Here is an 18759-nt window from a genome sequence, read left to right as displayed (position 1 = left end):
TTCCTGTGCTTGGGCAGTGGCAGGCACAGGGACAGGCTCACAGAGCAGCTGCACTTCCCTTCCCTTGGCATGCCTTGTTCCCAACCAGCACTCACCTGGCAGAGCCACTTAGAACAGCCAGTGTAGAAAGGAAAAGTTTATTCAAGAAAACTAGAGACCTACACCAAAGGGATTCTTCCCCTTCTGTTCCCTGAGACATCTGAGCACAGGCACAGCCAGCTGCCATGCCTGCAGTGGCACCAGGACTGTCCACCGCCACCACTGCTGCCAGAAACCAAGAACCTGCAGCACACCAGGACGGGCCCAGCAGCTCGGGGCGAGGATGGGAGAGCAGCAGCACCTGCTGGCCTGCAGGGTCGGTGCCAGGGGGCTGGTGGAGCTGGGGGCAGGGGGCAGGGCACACCCCGAGCCCCCTGCAGGAGCTGTGACACCACCTTGGCCCCCACCTGGCTGGGTCACAGCGCTCCTGCAGCACCACCTGGGAGCAGAGGAGCAGTGTCAGTGCCAGGCTGTGCTGCAGGGCCCAGCATCACTGACCCCTCTGCCCATGGTCCTAGGAAAAGGTGTTCTGGGGGCTGCTGTGGGCGTGGGCCCACGTGGGGCACTCACCTCTCCAGCTACACTGCAGAGTCAGAAATTCCTGCCAGGAGCTGCTGCCTCTCGCGGAGTGGCTTCTCCATTGCTGTACTTGGCCTGGCCAGCTAGAGAGGAAAATAAAGACACAAAGAAGTTAGGGTGGCAAGGACACATGATGGGCAGTGTTCTCACAAACAAAGAACAGGCCTGGCTACCGGGGGATGAAGAAGAGGGTCCCTCTGCAACTCCCCATGAAGGGGTGCTGGTCTGGCACTGAGGCTGGCTACAAGAGGTTCCAAGTCAGCATCCCCCCTGCTCCAGCAGAACCCAGCACCTCACAAAGGCAGCGGTCACAGGGGAGACAGGGAGAGCTGTACCTGCTCTCTGCCATAGCCGTGTGCACAGGGCCCGATGCCCCGGAACACCAGAGCCACCAGGCAGCTCCTGCCCGAGAGCACGGCTTCCGCAGCTGCCAGCAGCAGGGAGAGGAACCAGAGCGCCAGGGCCGTGTCCTGTGGGACAGGGGGTCACAGACCGTGGGCACCGCACCAGGCTGGCTGAACACACTCAGCAGAGACTGTGCGGGCAGCAGGGGAAAGAAGGGGGAGAGGGAGAGTGAGAGAGAAAAGACGAGAGGCAGCAGGAAGGAGCTGCTGGGAGGAGCGGGGCTGCGCAGCGACTCACGTAGATGCGCGTGGTGTTGAAGGGACAGTCGTTGGTCGCGATGTTTTCACGGGCGTCCAGGGGCAGCGCGGAGCTGTCGCAGCCCCGCACCAGGTGCGTGCCCCGGCTGTGCACCGTGAGGGCGAAGGCGAGCGCCAGCCCCACGCTGCACGCCGTGGAGAGCAGGCAGTTGAGCAGCGAGACGCCCAGCAGGGTCCAGTGCTGCAGGCGGCAAGAATGCGAGCGGGATGGCAGGAGCTCGGCCAAGCGCTGGGGCCGCTGCCCCGAGGGGCACCCGGGACCTCCCGCCCCGGCCAGGAGGGCTCAGCCGCGCCCTCGGGTGAGGCTCTCGCACCTTTCGCATCCCTGCACCCCCGGTACCGCCAGCGCCCCTTGGCTCGGGCTCCGTGGGGACCCCCAGGCAGGCTGGGCCGGGGTCCGGGAGCCCCCAGCCCAGCGCCCGCCCTGCGAGCCCCCCGGGACCCCCGGCCCGGCCGCAGCCTCGGCCCCGAAGCCCCTCTGCCCGAGAACGGCGCTCCCGCCCGAGAAACGGCCGAGCGGGGCCAGGCGGCACCGAGCGCCGGCAGCCGAGGCGGAAGGAGCCGCGGGGCCAAGGTCCAGGGCAGCGGCTGCCGGCAGCGCCCAGGCCCCCCCACAGCCCCGCACTCACCAGGACCGCCCGGGACAGGTTGTGCGACACCAGGATGGCCACGATGCCCGCGGCGATGCTCTGCGGGGAGAGCTGCGCTCAGCGGGGCCGGCCCGGGCCCGCCGCCCCCCGCCCCGCCCCGGCCCGGCCCGCGGCGCTCACCAGCAGCCCCGAGCACACCGACACCACGTTGGCCGCCGCGTACTCGGGGGTGCCGGCGCGGCGGGCGCCCGCCACGTGCCGCAGCACCGAGCCGTGCACGATGGCGCCCAGCACGAGGCTGCCGTGGCCCAGCACGATGAGCCCCAGCCCGGTGCGCATGAGGCGCCGCGGCTCCGCCAGCGCTCCCGCCGCCCGCCGCCCCCCGGCCATGGCCGCCAGCGCCGCCGCCGCTCGCACCGCCCCGGGGCAGGCACGGGCGGCTCGGCCCGGCCCCCGGCCCGCCCCGCCCCGGCCCGCAAGAGGCGGCACTCGCGTCTGTACAAAACAGTTTATTAAAAATAGGAAATGATAGAAATGAGATGCAGGAGCCGCGGCTCGGCCCCGCCGCGGGCCAGGACGACACCGGAGCCCGGGGCCGCTGCAGCCCCGGGAGCCCCGGTAAGGGCCGGGGGCCGCGGCCGGGGCCAGCACACGCCGTGACCCCGGCGGTGCGAACAGTAAACAAAGTGCAGCCGGCGGCGGGAGCGAAGCGCCGGGCGGGGAGCGGGGACGAGCTCGGCCGCCCCCGGGCCCGTGGCGCGGCAATGGGGGGGAGTGACCGGGGGTGCAGGGCTTAGGGGCTCACCCCTGCTTACCTTTAAATTAAAAAAAAAAAAAAAAAAGAAAACAAAAAGGAAAGAAAAAACCCATTTCTGTGCTGTGCAAAAGACACTTTGTACAATTCAAACAGAACAAACTCCATGCACATGAGTGGGGCTGCAGAATGCCCCAAGCCAGGCCTCAGCTCCGCAGCACAACCTGGCAAATCCCAACAAAAACAGGGCTGGAAATAATACTGATGCGCAAAGTCCCCTTGAGGAGGCGGGCAGGGAGGACTGTCATGAGCCCAGCCACGGCACATGCAGGATGAGCTTCCAAGCACTGCAGCTGGGGCCTTGCGGCGCCCGACAGCGAGGGCAGACACACATGGTCGCAGGCAGCGAGGCCACGCTGGCTGCCCGGAGCCTCGGGGCTAAGATGACACAGTCACGGCCGTCAGGGCTCCGTTCCGAGTGTAGTAGAACTTGCTAAACGCCTCTTCAAGTAAACAGGTGAGTCTGCTCTGGTCAGCCTGGGCAGAACAAGGACAGTGAGGGGTCAGCCCCGTCCACTCAGAGCTGAGAGCATGGCTGGAGACCCCCGGGGCAGGGACCTGGCTTATTCCTCCTGCCCGAAAAGGGCACAAACCATTGAACTCTGAGGAAGGAACACAGGCCCACGGCCCTACCCGAGTCCCTGCTCACCTCGCTGATGAACCCAAGCTGGACCAGTTCAGCTGCCAGCTCCTGGATGTTGTCATCTGTAACACAAGGAAAGGAGTCAGTCCTTGCTCCAGCCTGCTGCTGGCCCAGTGCCCCTGGCAGGGGCAGAAGGTACTCACTGGGCTGAAGGTCACAGCTCAAGTGTCGATTCAACTTGTCTTCCAGTTTCAGCAGCAGTGTCAGCTGCAGGGCAAAGAAATTCTCATGAGGAATTGCGGTGCTGCAAGCTGCCATGGCAAGCCTAAAGCAGCCCTAGCAATGCCCCTTGGGATGGGAACCAGCCCTGCAGAGCCCCTCGGGGATCTGACAGAACAGCCACAGCCAGCTCCACCCTGAGCTGCAGCTGCCAGCCCCATGCAGGGCCTGCAGGCACAGGCCTGGCACAGGCTCTCTGGTGGCAGCTGCAGCCCTGCAGGGCTACCCCAGGCCCCAGCAGTGCATCAGAGCCACGAGCCCTGCACAGAGCAGCGACTCCCCCTGCCCAGCCACAGAAACCTACGTGGTGCTTCACGCCCTCCTCCACGGACTCGATGTTGCACTGCATCAGCACCACCTGCAACAGAGGCACAGAGCCCTCAGCAGCTGCCCCGCAGCCCTGCCTGGCCACGGCAGCGGGGCTGAGCCCCCCAGCCAGGCTGAGCCCTCACCTTGCGGGTCTCCACCTCGGCGGGCTCTGGAGTTGGGGTTTTCACCGACGGGGGAGCAATGGGAGATTTCACCACCACCTGCTGGGGCTGCTGGGGCCGGGGCATCCCAAAGGCCGTGAGGGGATAGATGCCATTCCTGCAAGGAAGGAGCAGCATCTCAGTTATACCTCTCCAGAACGTTTCCAGTCTCACACACGATGGAAGGTATCTTAAAAAATCCCTCTTACCTCACATCCTCCAGGAACTTGTCCAGCTCCAGCGCTGGAGATTGTGAGAAGCTGGAAAACAAAATGTCCTGAGATGAGAAATTGTCTCACAGTACCATCCACTGGGGTCAGCTGGGGTGCAGTTTCACATCCCCATGTGCTGGGCTGTGTCCACAGGCAGGATGGGCATGGACAGGCAGCTCTTCTCTTCCCTCCAGGACATAACCAGCTGTGTGAGCTGAGGTGAGGCAGCAGCTGTGGCAGAGCCAGCCCCACAGCCCCACACCTGTGCAGTGCAGTCATCTGGAGGGGGGCCCAGTGACACTGCCCCTGGTGAGCTGTTTCACAAATACCTGCCATGCCAGGTCCCTGGCTGCAGCAAACACTTGGGGCAGCCAAACCCGTGTCTCAGGGCTGCTCTGAGGCATTCCAGAGATGAGGTAAGGACTGCACAACTGCTGAAGCCTGACAGGATGTCCTCAAGAGCTTTATGGGCTGCACACCTGCCCCAGCTCCCAGACCACCCTCCAGCCCCAGCAGCTGGGATCATCCTTTCCTCTGACACAGCAGCAGGTTCCAACAAAAACTTCCAACTTTTCTCTAGCAGATTAGTCTGCATGGCAGTCTGATGAACCATCCAGAAATGATGCTGACATTTCAAGTGATTGCTGCTTTCTCTCCCTTGTCCAGCACCTCTGAGGTATGGCACCACCAAAAGGAAAGTTCCAGGCTGGCACCCCTGGACAGCCACGCCTCAGAGGCTGACATCCCGTGTGTGTGTGTGAGGAGCTCTCCTTACAGCTCTGGTCCTTCACTTGTGTCCTCCATGTATCAAGAACATTCCAAAGGGAATTTCACACCACATTTCCTAGCACCAGGACAACTGGAATGTCAGCTTTTGGAAGGGTCTCTGTGGCTCAGAGAGCTGTTCTTCCTTGTCACCTTACTCTTGTTCAGCAGCCTGGGCATCCCAGAACTCTGGGCTCCCTGGAAGCACCCTAGGCTTCCTGGGAACACAGTATTCACATCTTAGTCTAATCCCTTGACTGGCCAAGGCTTTGTTATCCAAAATGTACATCACTTTTTTGGATAGCAAAGCCTTGCTCCCTTAGGGGCCACCCCTCCAGTGCCAGCAGTGCTGTGTGGCACTGCCAGCTGCCTCTCCCTGTGCACAGTGTGAGTAAGGTGCTCCATTAGGAGAACACTGAGGAACCCTTTCTCTGAAGTGACAAAGTGACTCCATCTGACCAGTTTGTGATTGGTCAGAGCACTTTCCCAAACTGTTCAGCCACGTTTTGCTGGTGTCTGCTCCAACTACAGCGCATTGTACTACTACACTGTTCATTTAATCTGTCCATTTGGGGAACAATTCATCTCAGCTGCACAGAATCCACTCGCAGGGAACAGGTGCAAGGTCTCCTTCCACCCAGGAACAGCCCTGCCCAGAAGTGTGTGTGCCCACACAGGGACTGCTCCTTCCCCTCCAGCTCCCACTGGCACCCAGTCAGGGGGAAACACCAACTCTGAGGTGATGGGCAGCGCCCCAGTGCCCACACCAGGGCCCCAGCACTGCTCCCCTGGGCACACCGTGGGCACTCACATCATCTTGACTCCTTCCCTGTCCTCGTGGTTGATCTCTGCCAACACTGCGTTCATGTCAAGGTTTTTGGTCATTTCTTCTAAAGCATTTTCAGGAATCATATCTATTAAAAAGAAAAGGAGTAACTTGCAGCAATGCAGCTCCTCTCCAGCCTTAGAAAAGCAATGAAAAGCGCGGAGAGGCTCTCAGAGCAGGTGGGACACCACAGCCCTCCCAGCCCTGTGTCCGACAGGCAGGAACCCGCAGGGCAGCAGGGCATGGGGAGGGCGTTCCCAGGGTGCTAGCTCTCTGAGGAGCACTGCCAGCTCTGCAGAGCCCTGGCCACGTGTCTGGTACTCACGCTGGTGCCCGACGATGCAGTGAGCAGCCAGCAGCTTCAGCGAGGGCACCTCGAACAGCGCCGGGTGGAAGAGCAGCTCCCGCGCCGTGGGGCGCCGGCCCGGGTCCTGCTCCAGACACTTCTGGATGAACTCCTGCAGAGGAACCTGCGTGAGACCACGAGCAGCAGCAGCAGCAGCAGCAGCAGCAGCGCATGCAGAGCCCGAGGCCGCGCTCACCCGCTGCAGGGGATCCTCCAGCAGCTGGATGGCACTGTTGATGGCTTCCTGCGGCACGTAGGAGGACTCCCCGTTCCCCTGGATCTCCAGCACTGCCATCTGCAAACACAGGGCACAGCCTCAGCCTCCCCTGGCAGTGACAGACTGCAGGGCCCACAGGCTCCACCAGACCACTGCCAAGCATGAGATCAGCACAGCCAAGCTGCCTGGGGGAACTTAAGGTCACATTGGGAGAGACAGAGAGAATGGCTGCCTCATTACAACAGCTTGCTCCTGGTACCCGAGACTGCCAGGGAGCCCTGGGAGCTCTGCCAGCAACAACCTGGACAGCAAGTGTCTCCATTTTGAACCTCACAATCCATTGGCCTGTTACTCTGTTTGGCAATTCCATAATGAAGCACGACTGGATCACTGCCAGGACCTGACAGGGTCCCTTCTGGCGGTGTGAATAGCTCTGCATCGCACAACAAGAGCAAGCACACAACACATCAAGAGTGGGCTCCAGCCAACCACACAGACACTCATTCCCAGCTAGGAAAGGCTGGAAAATATTGCAGAGAGTGTCTCTGCATTCAGCTTCAGTTTTGTTTCCTACAAGTTGTGTCTTTCCACAGTTCTCTTCCTGCTTCACTAATGGAATGTGCAGCACAGGTTGAGGGTTTCTTGTGCTGGCTCTTTCTGACAATTCTTCTCAGAAAATACTCCTAACCACAGCTCCCATTACCTGGACTTGGACCTACTGACTGCAAGGACAGAGGAAGCACAAAGCTGCTATGACCAGGTGTGTCAGACTCACATTGACTGCAACCTCCCTCAGATGGCACAGGCTGGCCCAGACAGAGTGACAGACTGCAGCTGTCCCCTGCCCCAAACAGCCCAGGCACTGTCACACACATGGACATTACATAACAGTCTGCAGCAGGGACTATTCCCTCCAGCCAGGGAGTCTGACCTCAGGACTGGCCAAGACCCACTAATTCATTACCCTTTAGGAATTTGGGAAGAACTGCAAATCCCTGAGCCATTTCCTCCTTAGTGAGGCACTTGGGGGAGCCTCCATAGGGATCCCTCCAAGGCAAAGTGCACTTGGCTCTGAGAACAAAACACATTTGTCACTGAGCAAACCCACCCATGGCCACAGCCCTTGCAGAGTTCTCTCTCTCCTCAGATTCATCATCTCTGTCCCAAAGCCCGTGTCTGACACTCACCTCCAGTGCACACATCCCAAAGGAGTAGATGTCCACAGCAGTGGTGACATTGGCAACTTCTGTAACACAGAAACAATATTGTTATCAGTCAGCTCTGCACGCAGCAGCACCACCCTGCACCAGGCTGGGACAGTCCTGCAGCTTCTCCCTCCTCTGCTACCACAGAACAGAGGAGCTGAAGCACTTCAGCAGGCAAATGGCTCAGGACTGTTAATGTGGCATCTGTCAGGAGCCTGGAACTGAGAACAAGGTGCAGCTTGGAAGCATCAGCGAGGCCAAAAAATGCCCAGGCTTGCAGGCACAGCATACCTCCATACTCTGGGGCAAAGAAGTGCAGGTTCTTCTGCTCCTCACGACAGGTCTTCACGTGGTTGTTAATGGTGTCTGGCGCCACTAGAAGAGAACCAGGAATGCTTGGGATACAGAAACCACACCCCATCCCTGATGAGATCCCAGGGAACGCCTGCAGCTCCAGGCCCGTGGTACCCAAGGGGGCAGAGTGTGGCATTAAGGTACAGCCTTCATCTCTTGTCACCTGCCCCGACACAACACATCCCATCCCAACACTGTTTCCTTGGCAGCTTGGCACCACTCTCCAAGGGCAAACCTGGAGACCACAACTGCTGCTGCCAGCAGGACAAGGTGGGAACAACTCCCAGCACAAATGCCTGACTTCAAACAGATCCACAGCATTTGTCACCAGCAAGTCACTCATTCAGAGCAGCAGCCTGAGGTGCCACTGCAGCTGGTCACAGCTCAGGGAGGATGGACCTACCACACAACTCTTGCACGTTTCAGGAGGATGCTGGTGCCAAAGCACCTCCAGACAAGAATCAGGCCAAGCTGCTGAGGGAAGGGAGGTGACGACCCAGACAGCAGAACCTCCCAGCAGCTCCACAAACCACTCCCAGCTGTGGGGAGGAAATAACTTGCAGCCACAAGAACAGTGAGCAGGGCATAATTATGGACCCCCATGAAAGATAAGCCTTTGGGACAGCCACCTCTGCAGAGACTGCAAACAACTCTGAAACTAAGCAGCTGTCTGCCAGGGAGAAACACTGAGGAGAGCAGGGAGCACAGAGCCACCAGCCATTAGAAGCTCTGCTGTCACACTGGAATGTGCCCAGTGCCAGTCCCATGTCCCACCTGGTCACCCCCTGGACAATCACCATCAGAGATGAATTTTAGAAAAAGGTTCAGCCAAATCCAGTGTCTGAGCAGGACGGGTGGAAGGAAGAGGTGTGAAGCACAGCAGAGGGTAGGGCAAGCAACCTGTCCTTGACCAGCTGAACTCAATCTGGGCACTCAACAGGCACTCCTACAGGAACATGCTGTAGCTGGTCAGGCTTCTCAAACCCTCAGGAATGTGCAAAAGGAGGTGGCCAGGGTAAGTGGGCAGCCTGTGTGCCCCCTGGGTGCTAGCAGAGCCAGCCCAGGAGGCAATGGTGGCATTCCTTCCAGCCGTGCCCTTGGCAGGTTCAGCAGGGCTGCCTGGGCACCCGGCCCTGCTCTGGAACCCTCCATGCTGCAGAGGACACCTCCCTCCTGTGCAGTGTCCATCTCACAGCCCATCTCTGCCTCTATCCTGCACTCAGAGCTTCCCCTTGCAGGCAGCCAAGACCTCCTGTCCCACAGCCCTGCTCACCTCCTGCAGCACCCCCGGGCTATTTGGGCTCTTGAGAGCACACAGAGCAGATCTGGACTGCCCTCTCAGCCAAGGGCAGTGCCTGGCCAGCAGAAAGCAGGGGAAGCAGTGTCAGTGAAAGGATCAACAGCTGATCTCTCAGATTGTCCCGGGCTTGCTGTGCAACCCAGCAATGGGATTGTTCCACCAGGGACCTAAAAATTATCATCTGAGCCAAGACCACCCTCTGCACTGTGAGGGGGCGAGCACAGGGCCAGGAGAGCTGTGAGGCCACACGATCATCCATCCCCTGCACTCATCCCCAGCACTTCCACTCCTGCAAAAGGGCACAAGGCTGCACAAACCCACAGCGCTACAGTTTCCTTTCTCTGCACACAGCCATGACAAAAGCTCTTTTATTAGGGAGAGCAAGGCCTAGAAAATAAGGAACTAGGAAGTTATTTGGCCTAAAAAGAAGCATACAGCCATTAAACAAGGAGTCAAACAGGAAGAAGTGTCATATTTATGCTGATCACAGAGTAAAAGCTCCCTACAGCCCTCAGATCTGTATCAGGGACTGCAAACAGTATTTGCAAAATGTTTGCAACACTGAGTCACCAGAAGGAACAGGATTTTATTATTTCTGGCAGTTGAGTATTGTTAGCTGAGGGAGCAAGCAGATTCAGAGTATGAAAAGTTCACCACACACTGTTCCCAGTGCAGGTGAAGCTTACACACATTTGCACACATGCACTGACATGGCTTCCAGCAGGAAACCAACCTCTGCCAAAGCACTGCCCATGGCTCCCTCCAGAGAAAACACTGCTGGAGCAGCACCCGTGGCACTGGCAAGGGAGAGGCAATGTCACACAAAACTGGAGAAGGCAAAGAAATTAACACAGAATCAAAGTCATGGCATGGCTCTTGTGGGGAGAGACCTGCCCAGGTCACCCTGTCCAACACCCTGCTCCAGCAGGGACACCCAGAGCTGGCTGCCCAGCACCATGTCTGGGTGGGAAACTCCAGAATGGAGACTCCATCCCAGCCTTGGGCAACCTGCGCTTGTGCCACACCACCCTGAGAATGCCCAGCTCCAGAGGGACCACCTGGGCCCCAGCCTGTGCTCCTGTCCCTGCCTCACCTGCAGGTGATCCCCACCCTGGGGGGCTGCTGGGGGCTGTCCCCAGCCTGTCCCTGTCCCATCACAGGCTGCTCGGGGCTGTGCCTGTCCCCGATCTATGGGGGGCTGCACTGAGCACAGGGCCAGGACCATCCCCTCCCTCCTCTGGCAAAGTTCTGCCTAATGCAGCCCAGGGCATCATCAGCTACTGGCTCCCAGGGCCACGGCACACACTCCTGTCAGGGAGCCTCAGAGGGACAGGATCACACTGTGCCACGTTGCTCATGAAGCAGCAAGTAGTATTTTTACATTTAAAAGATTACTTAAGAGCTCTAAGCTGACGTGTCTGACCACATGCATTACATGGAAGCAGAAAGTAGAAGTAGGCAGAGCAGGAAAAACAAGAACAGATAAAAAAGAGCTGTGAGATTAGTACCTGTCAATCCTGGCTGCATGCAGGCTCTCAAACAGTGACTTAGAAGCTTATTGGCACTTTAGCTGGAAGAATTCATTATACAAACAACTTCATCCCTAACAAAGTGTGTTGGGAGATCTGCAATCTGCACCCAAAACCAAGTTCCACATTCTAGACCAGAAGAATGAAGGTTTCACTGACCATGCAAACAAACCCTGCTTGGGCTGCACCAATGCAATATTGCTATGAAGAAAATGTACATGTTCACATCACAGTGCAAGAATTGCATGCAATCAGAAAAACCAAGAACAGACACTCACTGAATGCTACAGACTGAGCTACTCTGGAGGAGCCATCTGCTCCCAGAGGACAGATGTGCACTGGAAAACAACCCGTCAGAAACACCACTGTGAGGATCATCTTCTGCTGTGAGCAGCTCTGCCTAACAGAAGCAGGGACTGAACCAATGTAAATGTACACTCTAAAATGCAATTGGGGCCCACAAGATGAAGAATTTCAAGTACAACTTTCCCAAATTTCCAACTCCTCATCTTTGAGAATCATTGTTCCATAACGTGCCAAGGGAGCTGGGGAGGTTTAACCCGCAGCACAGCTCAGCCTGGGAGCAGTGCCAGAGTGCCCACACACCTGTCCAGGCTGTGAGGGAGCTCTGGAGAGCACAGCCCAGCCTGGGAGCAGGTGCCAGAGTGCCCACAGAGCTGGGAGGGAGCTCTGGAGAGCACAGCTCAGCCTGGGAGCAGTGCCAGAGTGCCCACAGAGCTGGGAGGGAGCTCTGGAGAGCACAGCTCAGCCTGGGAGCAGGTGCCAGAGTGCCCACACACCTGTCCAGGCCGTGAGGGAGCTCTGGAGAGCACAGCCCAGCCTGGGAGCAGTGCCAGAGTGCCCACACACCTGTCCAGGCTGTGAGGGAGCTCTGGAGGGCACAGCTCAGCCTGGGAGCAGTGCCAGAGTGCCCACACACCTGTCCAGGCTGTGAGGGAGCTCTGGAGAGCACAGCCCAGCCTGCTTAGGCACAGCCAGCACCGCAGGCTGCCCCTGCCTGTGGGCGCCTCAGTGATCCTTTCACAATGGCACAAAGGAGCTCCCTGAACTGCTGAGGCTCACAAAGCCTTCAACCCAAGGGCCCTGGAAGGAACAGACACCTGCAACTGCTGTCTAATATGAGAATGGGTGAATGGGGACCTGGATGACTACAATTCACATCCCCACACCCACTGGGAGTGTCACATAAAAGCGGAGAAAAAACAGAGCTGAACAAAACTGAAGCAGCAATGCTTCAGTGCAACACAGAAATAACAATGACCTCAGAAAATGGATGTTCTACAACCTGGAGCACTAAACAGAGACATTTAAACCTTTTAAAATATCTTACTTAACTGAAAACAACAACCAGTCTAGGTGACCATAGTTTTCTGGTGTTTGCATGGATGAGGCCAGTCCCAGCAGCACACAGAGTACTCTGAGTTAGGGAAATAGGAACTAGGAGCAAGAGCTGGCTTTTAAACCTTCTACAAAACAAAATGAGTTTATTACTATCACAGCACACAAGGAGGAGAATCTTTGCCACAAGGCCACCAAGGTGACCAGTTCCTCCCACTAAAGTGGACATTAAAAATGCCACCAGCCTCCCCCAGACACTGAACACAGGGCCAGCAGGAGTGCTGGAGCCTCCAGCAGCACAGAACCCATGGATGGCACTCTCCATGGCTGCTGCTCCTGCTCTAACTCTGTGCTCACAGGAAAACCCAGGGCAACTCTCTGGAGCAGTTTCTGCCTCTCTGGTAACCACAGCAGCAGCCACAGCACTGCAGCATTGCATTGTACCAGCACCATCAAAATCAACCTCGTGCTGTTCGACCCAGCCTGTCCAACAGCTCCTCATGAACGAGCCAAATGAGAAGTGCCTTCACTTGGAGACAGGCTTTTACACCAAGAGTTTCATACACAACACAGACCCATGGCAGTCAAACCTCTAAAAGGAAATCCAGCCCCCTCAAAAAACTAGCCTAGATTCAACCTTGAACTTTCTGCTATATAAAAGTTCCACTCAAAACGACTTCCTTGCCCAATCTCTTTCCCAGCAGCACGTGTAGTCACAGAAAAATCTTATTATGAATTTCTGCCTTAGTTTTGCCAAGTTTCTAAGGAACCAAAAATGTTTGGCTTGATAGACAATGTGCTCAACTCACACATAAAACTGTACAGTTAGAAAAGCTAAACTACATCTATTCATGTTACATTTCCTAAATCAATGCTAACATACCATTTTTATGGCAGATTTTTTTAATGTCTGATGACTTAAATTATCCATTATTTTCCTTTTAAAACTACACCTGCCATAATTGAAAAAACAAAAAAGCCAGATCCAAGATATCCTACTAACCTCTTATTTCTGCATCTCCTCAGGTGTCTGTTAAGAATGTGGAAATCAGCATGGTATTTAAAGATCAGGCAACAAAATCCAAGGGAGTGAAGTGATGACTAAAATAAGATTAGTTATGAAAGCATGTCACTCACAGCCTCACCAGCTCAATGCTCAAGCAAAACAGGAGCCTTACACCCTAGATTCAGTGTTTTCAAACTCAAATCACTGCTCAAGATTCAGTGTTTTCAAACCCAAATCATTGCTCAAGATGCCCAGCTCTCATATCAACAGCACCTCCTGGTACAACGTGTTAGAACAAGTTCACAGTCCAAGAAAGCTCAGTGTTCCAAAGCCATCTGATGCTGTTCCAGCACAGGTGAGGCACCACAGCATCTCCTTGTGCCTGCAGAGTGCTTGTCCAGGCTTCTCCTGCCCTTCCAGAACCAGGGCCCTTGGTTCTGCTCACAGGGGTGCCTGATTCTGGAGGAGGGGCTGGCCAGCCCTCAGCCTTGCTGCCCTCAGGCCGGGCTCAGACTCAGCCCCAGGCCTCAGGCTCAGCCCCAGGCTCAGGCTCAGCCCCGGGCCTCGGGCCCAGCCCCGGGCCTCGGGCCCAGCCCCGGGCCTCGGGCCCAGCCCCGGGCCTCGGGCCCAGCCCCGGGCCCAGCCCCAGTCCGGTCCCCACTCTGTGGGCTCGTTCCTGGCCCAGTTCGCTGGCTGCTGCTCTGCCACCCTGCAGCCATCACCAATGACACCTGCCCTGCTCCTCAGGCCTCCAGCCCTGACCACATCCCCGTCCATCCCCTCAGCCACTCCAGACTCCAGCCCTGACCACATCCCCATGCCCTCAGCCACTCCAGATCCCAGGCTGAGTTTCCAGGAGCCTCTGCCCCGCTGGAAAGGGGCACAGCACATCCTCCTGCCAGCCTGGAAGGCACAGAGCCTGTCTGGTCAGGCCCTTGCCTTTTCCACCACTTCAGCTGATGGTTGGTAGGTTCCCAACTCAGTAGAAACAAACTCTAACCATCGAGAATAACCCTGATGGTAAAAAATAAAATAATTATTTTAAATGTAAACACGGTGTTCTATGCAACAGGGTTACAAACTGCAGCACTCGAATCCTTCTCTGGCTCCCACCAACCCAACTCCGTCCTCATATGCACACATCTCCCCAAAACCAGAGATCTGTCTGGGGAAACGGCAATAGCCAAGCTTACTTCAATCCAGGGACTCATTTGGGGCAGGAGGGATCTGGCCATCAGGAGCCAGACACATTCACTGAAACATTCATCTTAAACCAACACATCTAAGGAGTTCAAACTACAAGCAAGCAATCGGATAGCCAAGCACACAGTGGGGGCTAGTCCAGGGCTGGGCCCCAGCCAAGGGCAGCAGAGCAGCAGCAGGGAAGAGCCTGATGGACGTGGGAAGTTCAGCTGGGAAGAGCTCAGAACAAGGCATGGCTTGTTGACATGCAGGAGCTGGCATGCACGGGGCCCGTGGACTAGCACACGCTAAGAACACGGAGAGGGAGAAAACTAACAACCAGGAGACTTCACAAAGGGCAGTGCTCCCTCTCTGTAAGGCTCTGGCCAAGAGCACGAGGAACTGTTGGCATCCCAGCACACAACAGGAGCTCTCCAAGCAGGATGCACCTAAGCCAAACAGTTTTACACACAGCCTTATAGCAAGGGAACACTGTAAATACATCAGTGTGTATGTCTGTGTGTTACAAATATAGATACACACACATATATATATAAATATATATATACAGATACACACGGAGGTAAAATCATGTACATGACATAAGTGGAGTCACATCACAGGAGCGGAGAAGTTTGCTCACCATTAGCAAATATCCTATGAAAGACTGTTGTAACAGAGCAGCCCGTGAGCGGGAAGTAAAACGAGATAAAGTCAATGAGTTGGTGAACAGCAAAGCACTTACATCCATAGAGACAGCTGGGTCAGAGTCAGGGCACACAGGGACAGGACTGAGCACCGGGCCCTGCCTCAGCCACCCCTTCAAACAAATCTACCTAGGGAACATCAGGGCTTCTACCTGAGAACCAGGCTGGGCAGGGGACACAAGGCAGCTCTGACCAAGCAGATGATAATGGCTGACTGAGACCAAGAAGCCAGAAATTCTGTTCTTCTGTGAGTGTCCTACAGTCCCACCCACCCCACCCTGCAGCAGAGAATTCCCTTTCTCTAATCCCAGCAGCTTCTGGCCACCGATCTCAGCAGGAGAACCCACACTTTCACACCTGGCCACACGATAAACAGCAGAGCTAACACCCATAGAGTCCTGCCCCATGGCCTGGGATGGAGGGCAGACCCTGGGCAGACACAATTAAACAGACTGAGGCTCAGTCAGGGGTGGTGCAGCCAGGACAGACACACACAGCAGCAATGCCTGAGGCACAACCTGCACTGCACTCCCCGAGCCTCCTCTGCGCTCCATCGAGGTCTCACTCAGCAGAGGCTGACACATTGCCACGTCTCAGGAGCACCAGAGGACACTGAGACCCCCAGCCCGAGGCCTCCCTTCTGCTGGGGCACTCCCAGAGCTGCCCAAAAGGGATTTAATTCAAACACATCACTTCTTTCCACCTGTGGATGGTTCTTAGGCTGCCAGCTGGAGTTCCAGGAACAGCTGCCAGCAAGGCCACCAGGAGCAGGCAGCAGCACCAGGCACCCTGTGTGAGTGTACACCCTGCTGTACACACTGTGTGTACACGCTGTCCTTCCCACACCGAGAGCAGCTGCAGCCCCAGAACAGCCCTGTCAGCAGCACAGACACCCACGGAGGCAGCACTGTGCTGCCCCTGGGCTCTGGAACAGTGCACAGGGCACAACTTGGGCTTATCACAGGGAATGCTTTCACCTGACCACAGCCCCACAGAGCAGGTGGGACAGTCCAGTCTCTCAGTGGCAAGGTTAAGAGCTGTAAGTGTCTTTCCTGTCCTCATCACAAGTTCTCTGAAGCTCTCCACTCACTTGAAACATTCTCCTTAAATCTATAACCTCTGCACTTTATGGAACTGGGGAATAAAACATGAGCAAATGAATGGATTATGGATGGCTTTTGCATTTAAGCATTATGCAAAACCTTTCCTCCTTCCCAGTCCCTTTTTCTCCCACAGCTGACCCCAGCACACAGATTCACAGGCTGAACAGAGAGCCAGTGCCCAGTGCAGCCAGGGCAGGTGCTCCTGCCTCTGAGGGAGCAGCAGGGAGCACAGGGCTGTTCCCACCCTGAACCAGTGTCACAGGGACACCACCAGGCATTTCCAGGGTGCTGCTGCTCCCTGGCACACCCAGCAGACAGCAGGATGTCCTGCAGTGCACCCAGCAGCTGCCCTAGCCTGGCTTCTGCCCCACATTCAGCAAGTATTCTCTTTGCCAAAGCCACAGGGAGAGGAGCTTGGGGAGCAGCATCCAGCACAGCACTGGGGACAGAGACAGCACCAAAGCACAGCTCACAGTGCACTGAATCCTTGTTCCCCATAAATCCACAGGAATTGCTGTCCTGCTGCTTTAAGTAGACACAGGGAAGTGCTCAGACACCAGCCAGCTGTACAGAACAAGGACAGGAGCAGCAAACATGGGCCTGGCATTGTTAGTGGCCCTGGAGCAGCTGCTGTTCCAGGCCCAGAACTCAAACCCAGCCCACGGAAATGCAGAGGCAGCAGGGCCAGGGAGAAAGGCTCCAGCTCCAGCACAACCAGCAGTCCTGGGGATGCAGCTTTGCCTTCTCTGGTTGGCACTGCAGGAACAGGAATACATCCTGCAACACTGCCAACTCCAATTCCAGCCTGCACTGGAGCCACAGCTTTCCCATCTGGGGGATTCCTCTTTTGACCACAAGCCCACTTGCAATCGTTTCCTTTTTTTATTTAGGAAAGGACCAGAATCTTTTAGATGAATTACTTGACTCCTGAATGTGAGGTGAGGCAGGCAGCCCACAGTTGTGCAGGAACAGCTGCACACGAGCACTGCAGCTGCAGCCACACTGCAGCACATCCTGCAGCTGGAACAGCACGGCCACCCACCTCTCCTGGCATGAGCACACACACGTCCCTGTGCTGCACCTGACAGCAGCAAAGCTGTGTGGAACTGAGGGGAGCCACCATTCTCCCACAGCTGAAGAGCCTGGGAGCAGCAGCCCTGGAGCTGCACACTCTGGGAATGGCAGGGCTGAGGAGCTGCACCATCTCCCTGGGGTGAAAGCAATGCCAGCTCCATGGGTTTGCTTTTACAGACAGCACTGGCTGCCCTGCAGAAACATGGCAGCTGCATGGTACCTTGAAACTAAACTGAAAAAGGGCATTTCTGGAGTACTCAAGTTTTCCCATCAGTCTGAACTGAATGCCAGGGAGTTTGCCAGCATACAGGTACTGGATGTGCTCACTCTTGGAAATCTGTCCCACTTGGACAAAGTCAGGAAAACACAATACAGTCTGTGTGATGACATGGTGACATGAGCTTGTGTGAAGAGCAAGTCCCCAGGTTTACAGGCAGCCAGGAGCAGTAAAGTGGCTCCTTCTGCCACAATCCTGTCTCCCTGGTACAAGCACAAACCTGCTACCCCAGTCCTGGGACAACACAACAACACGGGAGTTCTTTGATGGGAAGAAAAGCCACAGGTCTGCAGCTGATGGAGAGGCTATTTCTGGATGACAGGAGATGCAGAGCATCCTCCCTGTACGCTCCACATCAAAGCAGAACTCACACAGACAATAAACAGCTCCAGGAAAGCAGAAACCTATTCCCAGACTGAGAATACTTGCCGAAGTTGAACAACAGGTAGCAAAGCTGTCCCTTGAAAGGTCGTGTCAAGGTGTGAAATAATGCATCCTGACTGCAGACAGATCTTTAGAGACACGGGAACAGCAGGAAAAACCAGAGCATGCCAGGATGCTCTGCACTGCCAGGAGCATCACTGCTCACTCATGAAATAAACCATTCTGGCACAGGGTGGCTGCTCCAGCAGGGCACGTGGGTGCCAAGCAGGCTGAGGGCAGCTCAGCAGCCTGAGGCAGCTCCATTGTCCCATGGGATAATGGCATGCTGGATAAGCCACTGGATGCTGCCAGTCTGTGCACTTTATTATAAACATGGGCTGCTACCAGCAGCACTCTTGTGGCTGCACGAACACAGCTCCCAAAGCTCCACAGGGCTGGGAGAAGAACTCTGTGCATCAACATGAAAACCTGCAGAGCAGATGAACCCACAGATTATGTGCTTACAAAACCTCCAGGTTTCAGCATCATTTCCTGTGCCATCCCCTTGAGACAAAAAGCTAAAGAAGAGGCTAGAGAAGAGTCCCTCCTGCACTGACAGGGGTCCAATCACCAGCGAATCCTGCTCCCAGTGTCTGGCACAGCTGATGTGGAGGTGGAGAAGCACCTGCACACACACGCCTCTGGTGCCAGGGAGCCTGGGAAGGAGCAGTGCCTCTCTCTGTGTGGGCAGTCTCTGGCAAGGCAGGGGCACCCCAGCAAGCATTACCTGACCCGATTTTGATCAGCCCGTTGTGCTGGATGAAGATGGTGTCACAGGTCAGGTTGCCATGGATGATGGGAGGATCACAGGAGTGGAGGTAGCTGCAGATGCAGAACAGAGCACTGGTCAAGGCCTTG

The 18759-nt window shown here is 56.2% G+C and overlaps 2 protein-coding genes across 5 annotated transcripts in view; both read right to left on the bottom strand.

The window, feature by feature from the left end:
- Window positions 1–118: 118 nt before the first annotated feature.
- On the bottom strand, window positions 119–2260 carry KRTCAP3 (keratinocyte associated protein 3). Its single transcript, XM_064710061.1, has 6 exons — window positions 2051–2260; window positions 1910–1969; window positions 1261–1461; window positions 954–1088; window positions 610–701; window positions 119–478 (listed from the first exon to the last, which is right to left on the bottom strand). Exons 1-5 carry the CDS (start codon window positions 2258–2260, stop codon window positions 618–620), a joined length of 690 nt encoding a protein of 229 aa, XP_064566131.1. The 3' UTR covers window positions 119–478; window positions 610–617.
- A 450-nt stretch (window positions 2261–2710) lies between these two features.
- The window catches only part of NRBP1 (nuclear receptor binding protein 1), a 30981-nt gene continuing 14932 nt past the window's right edge, over window positions 2711–18759 (bottom strand). For 2 of the 4 annotated variants that reach the window (XM_064710055.1, XM_064710057.1), the window contains exons 7-18: window positions 18629–18723; window positions 7879–7962; window positions 7570–7628; window positions 6362–6460; window positions 6145–6277; window positions 5805–5907; window positions 4226–4276; window positions 3999–4134; window positions 3851–3904; window positions 3471–3534; window positions 3334–3389; window positions 2711–3161 (exon numbers count right to left, since the gene is read on the bottom strand). In XM_064710055.1, coding sequence (XP_064566125.1) covers window positions 3063–3161; window positions 3334–3389; window positions 3471–3534; window positions 3851–3904; window positions 3999–4134; window positions 4226–4276; window positions 5805–5907; window positions 6145–6277; window positions 6362–6460; window positions 7570–7628; window positions 7879–7962; window positions 18629–18723 — 1033 coding nt within the window. In that variant the 3' untranslated portion in view covers window positions 2711–3062. Of the gene's footprint in view, window positions 3162–3333; window positions 3390–3470; window positions 3535–3850; window positions 3905–3998; window positions 4135–4225; window positions 4277–5804; window positions 5908–6144; window positions 6278–6361; window positions 6461–7569; window positions 7629–7878; window positions 7963–14960; window positions 14985–18628; window positions 18724–18759 lie in introns of all 4 variants that reach the window. The other 2 variants (XM_064710054.1, XM_064710056.1) reach the window with 2 other exon arrangements.

Source organism: Zonotrichia leucophrys, chromosome 3 (genome assembly GCF_028769735.1).
Source record: "Zonotrichia leucophrys gambelii isolate GWCS_2022_RI chromosome 3, RI_Zleu_2.0, whole genome shotgun sequence".
Taxonomy (NCBI): Eukaryota; Metazoa; Chordata; class Aves; order Passeriformes; family Passerellidae; genus Zonotrichia; species Zonotrichia leucophrys.
Note: the sequence above shows the minus strand (reverse complement) of the source record. Positions and strands in the feature narration are given on the sequence as shown.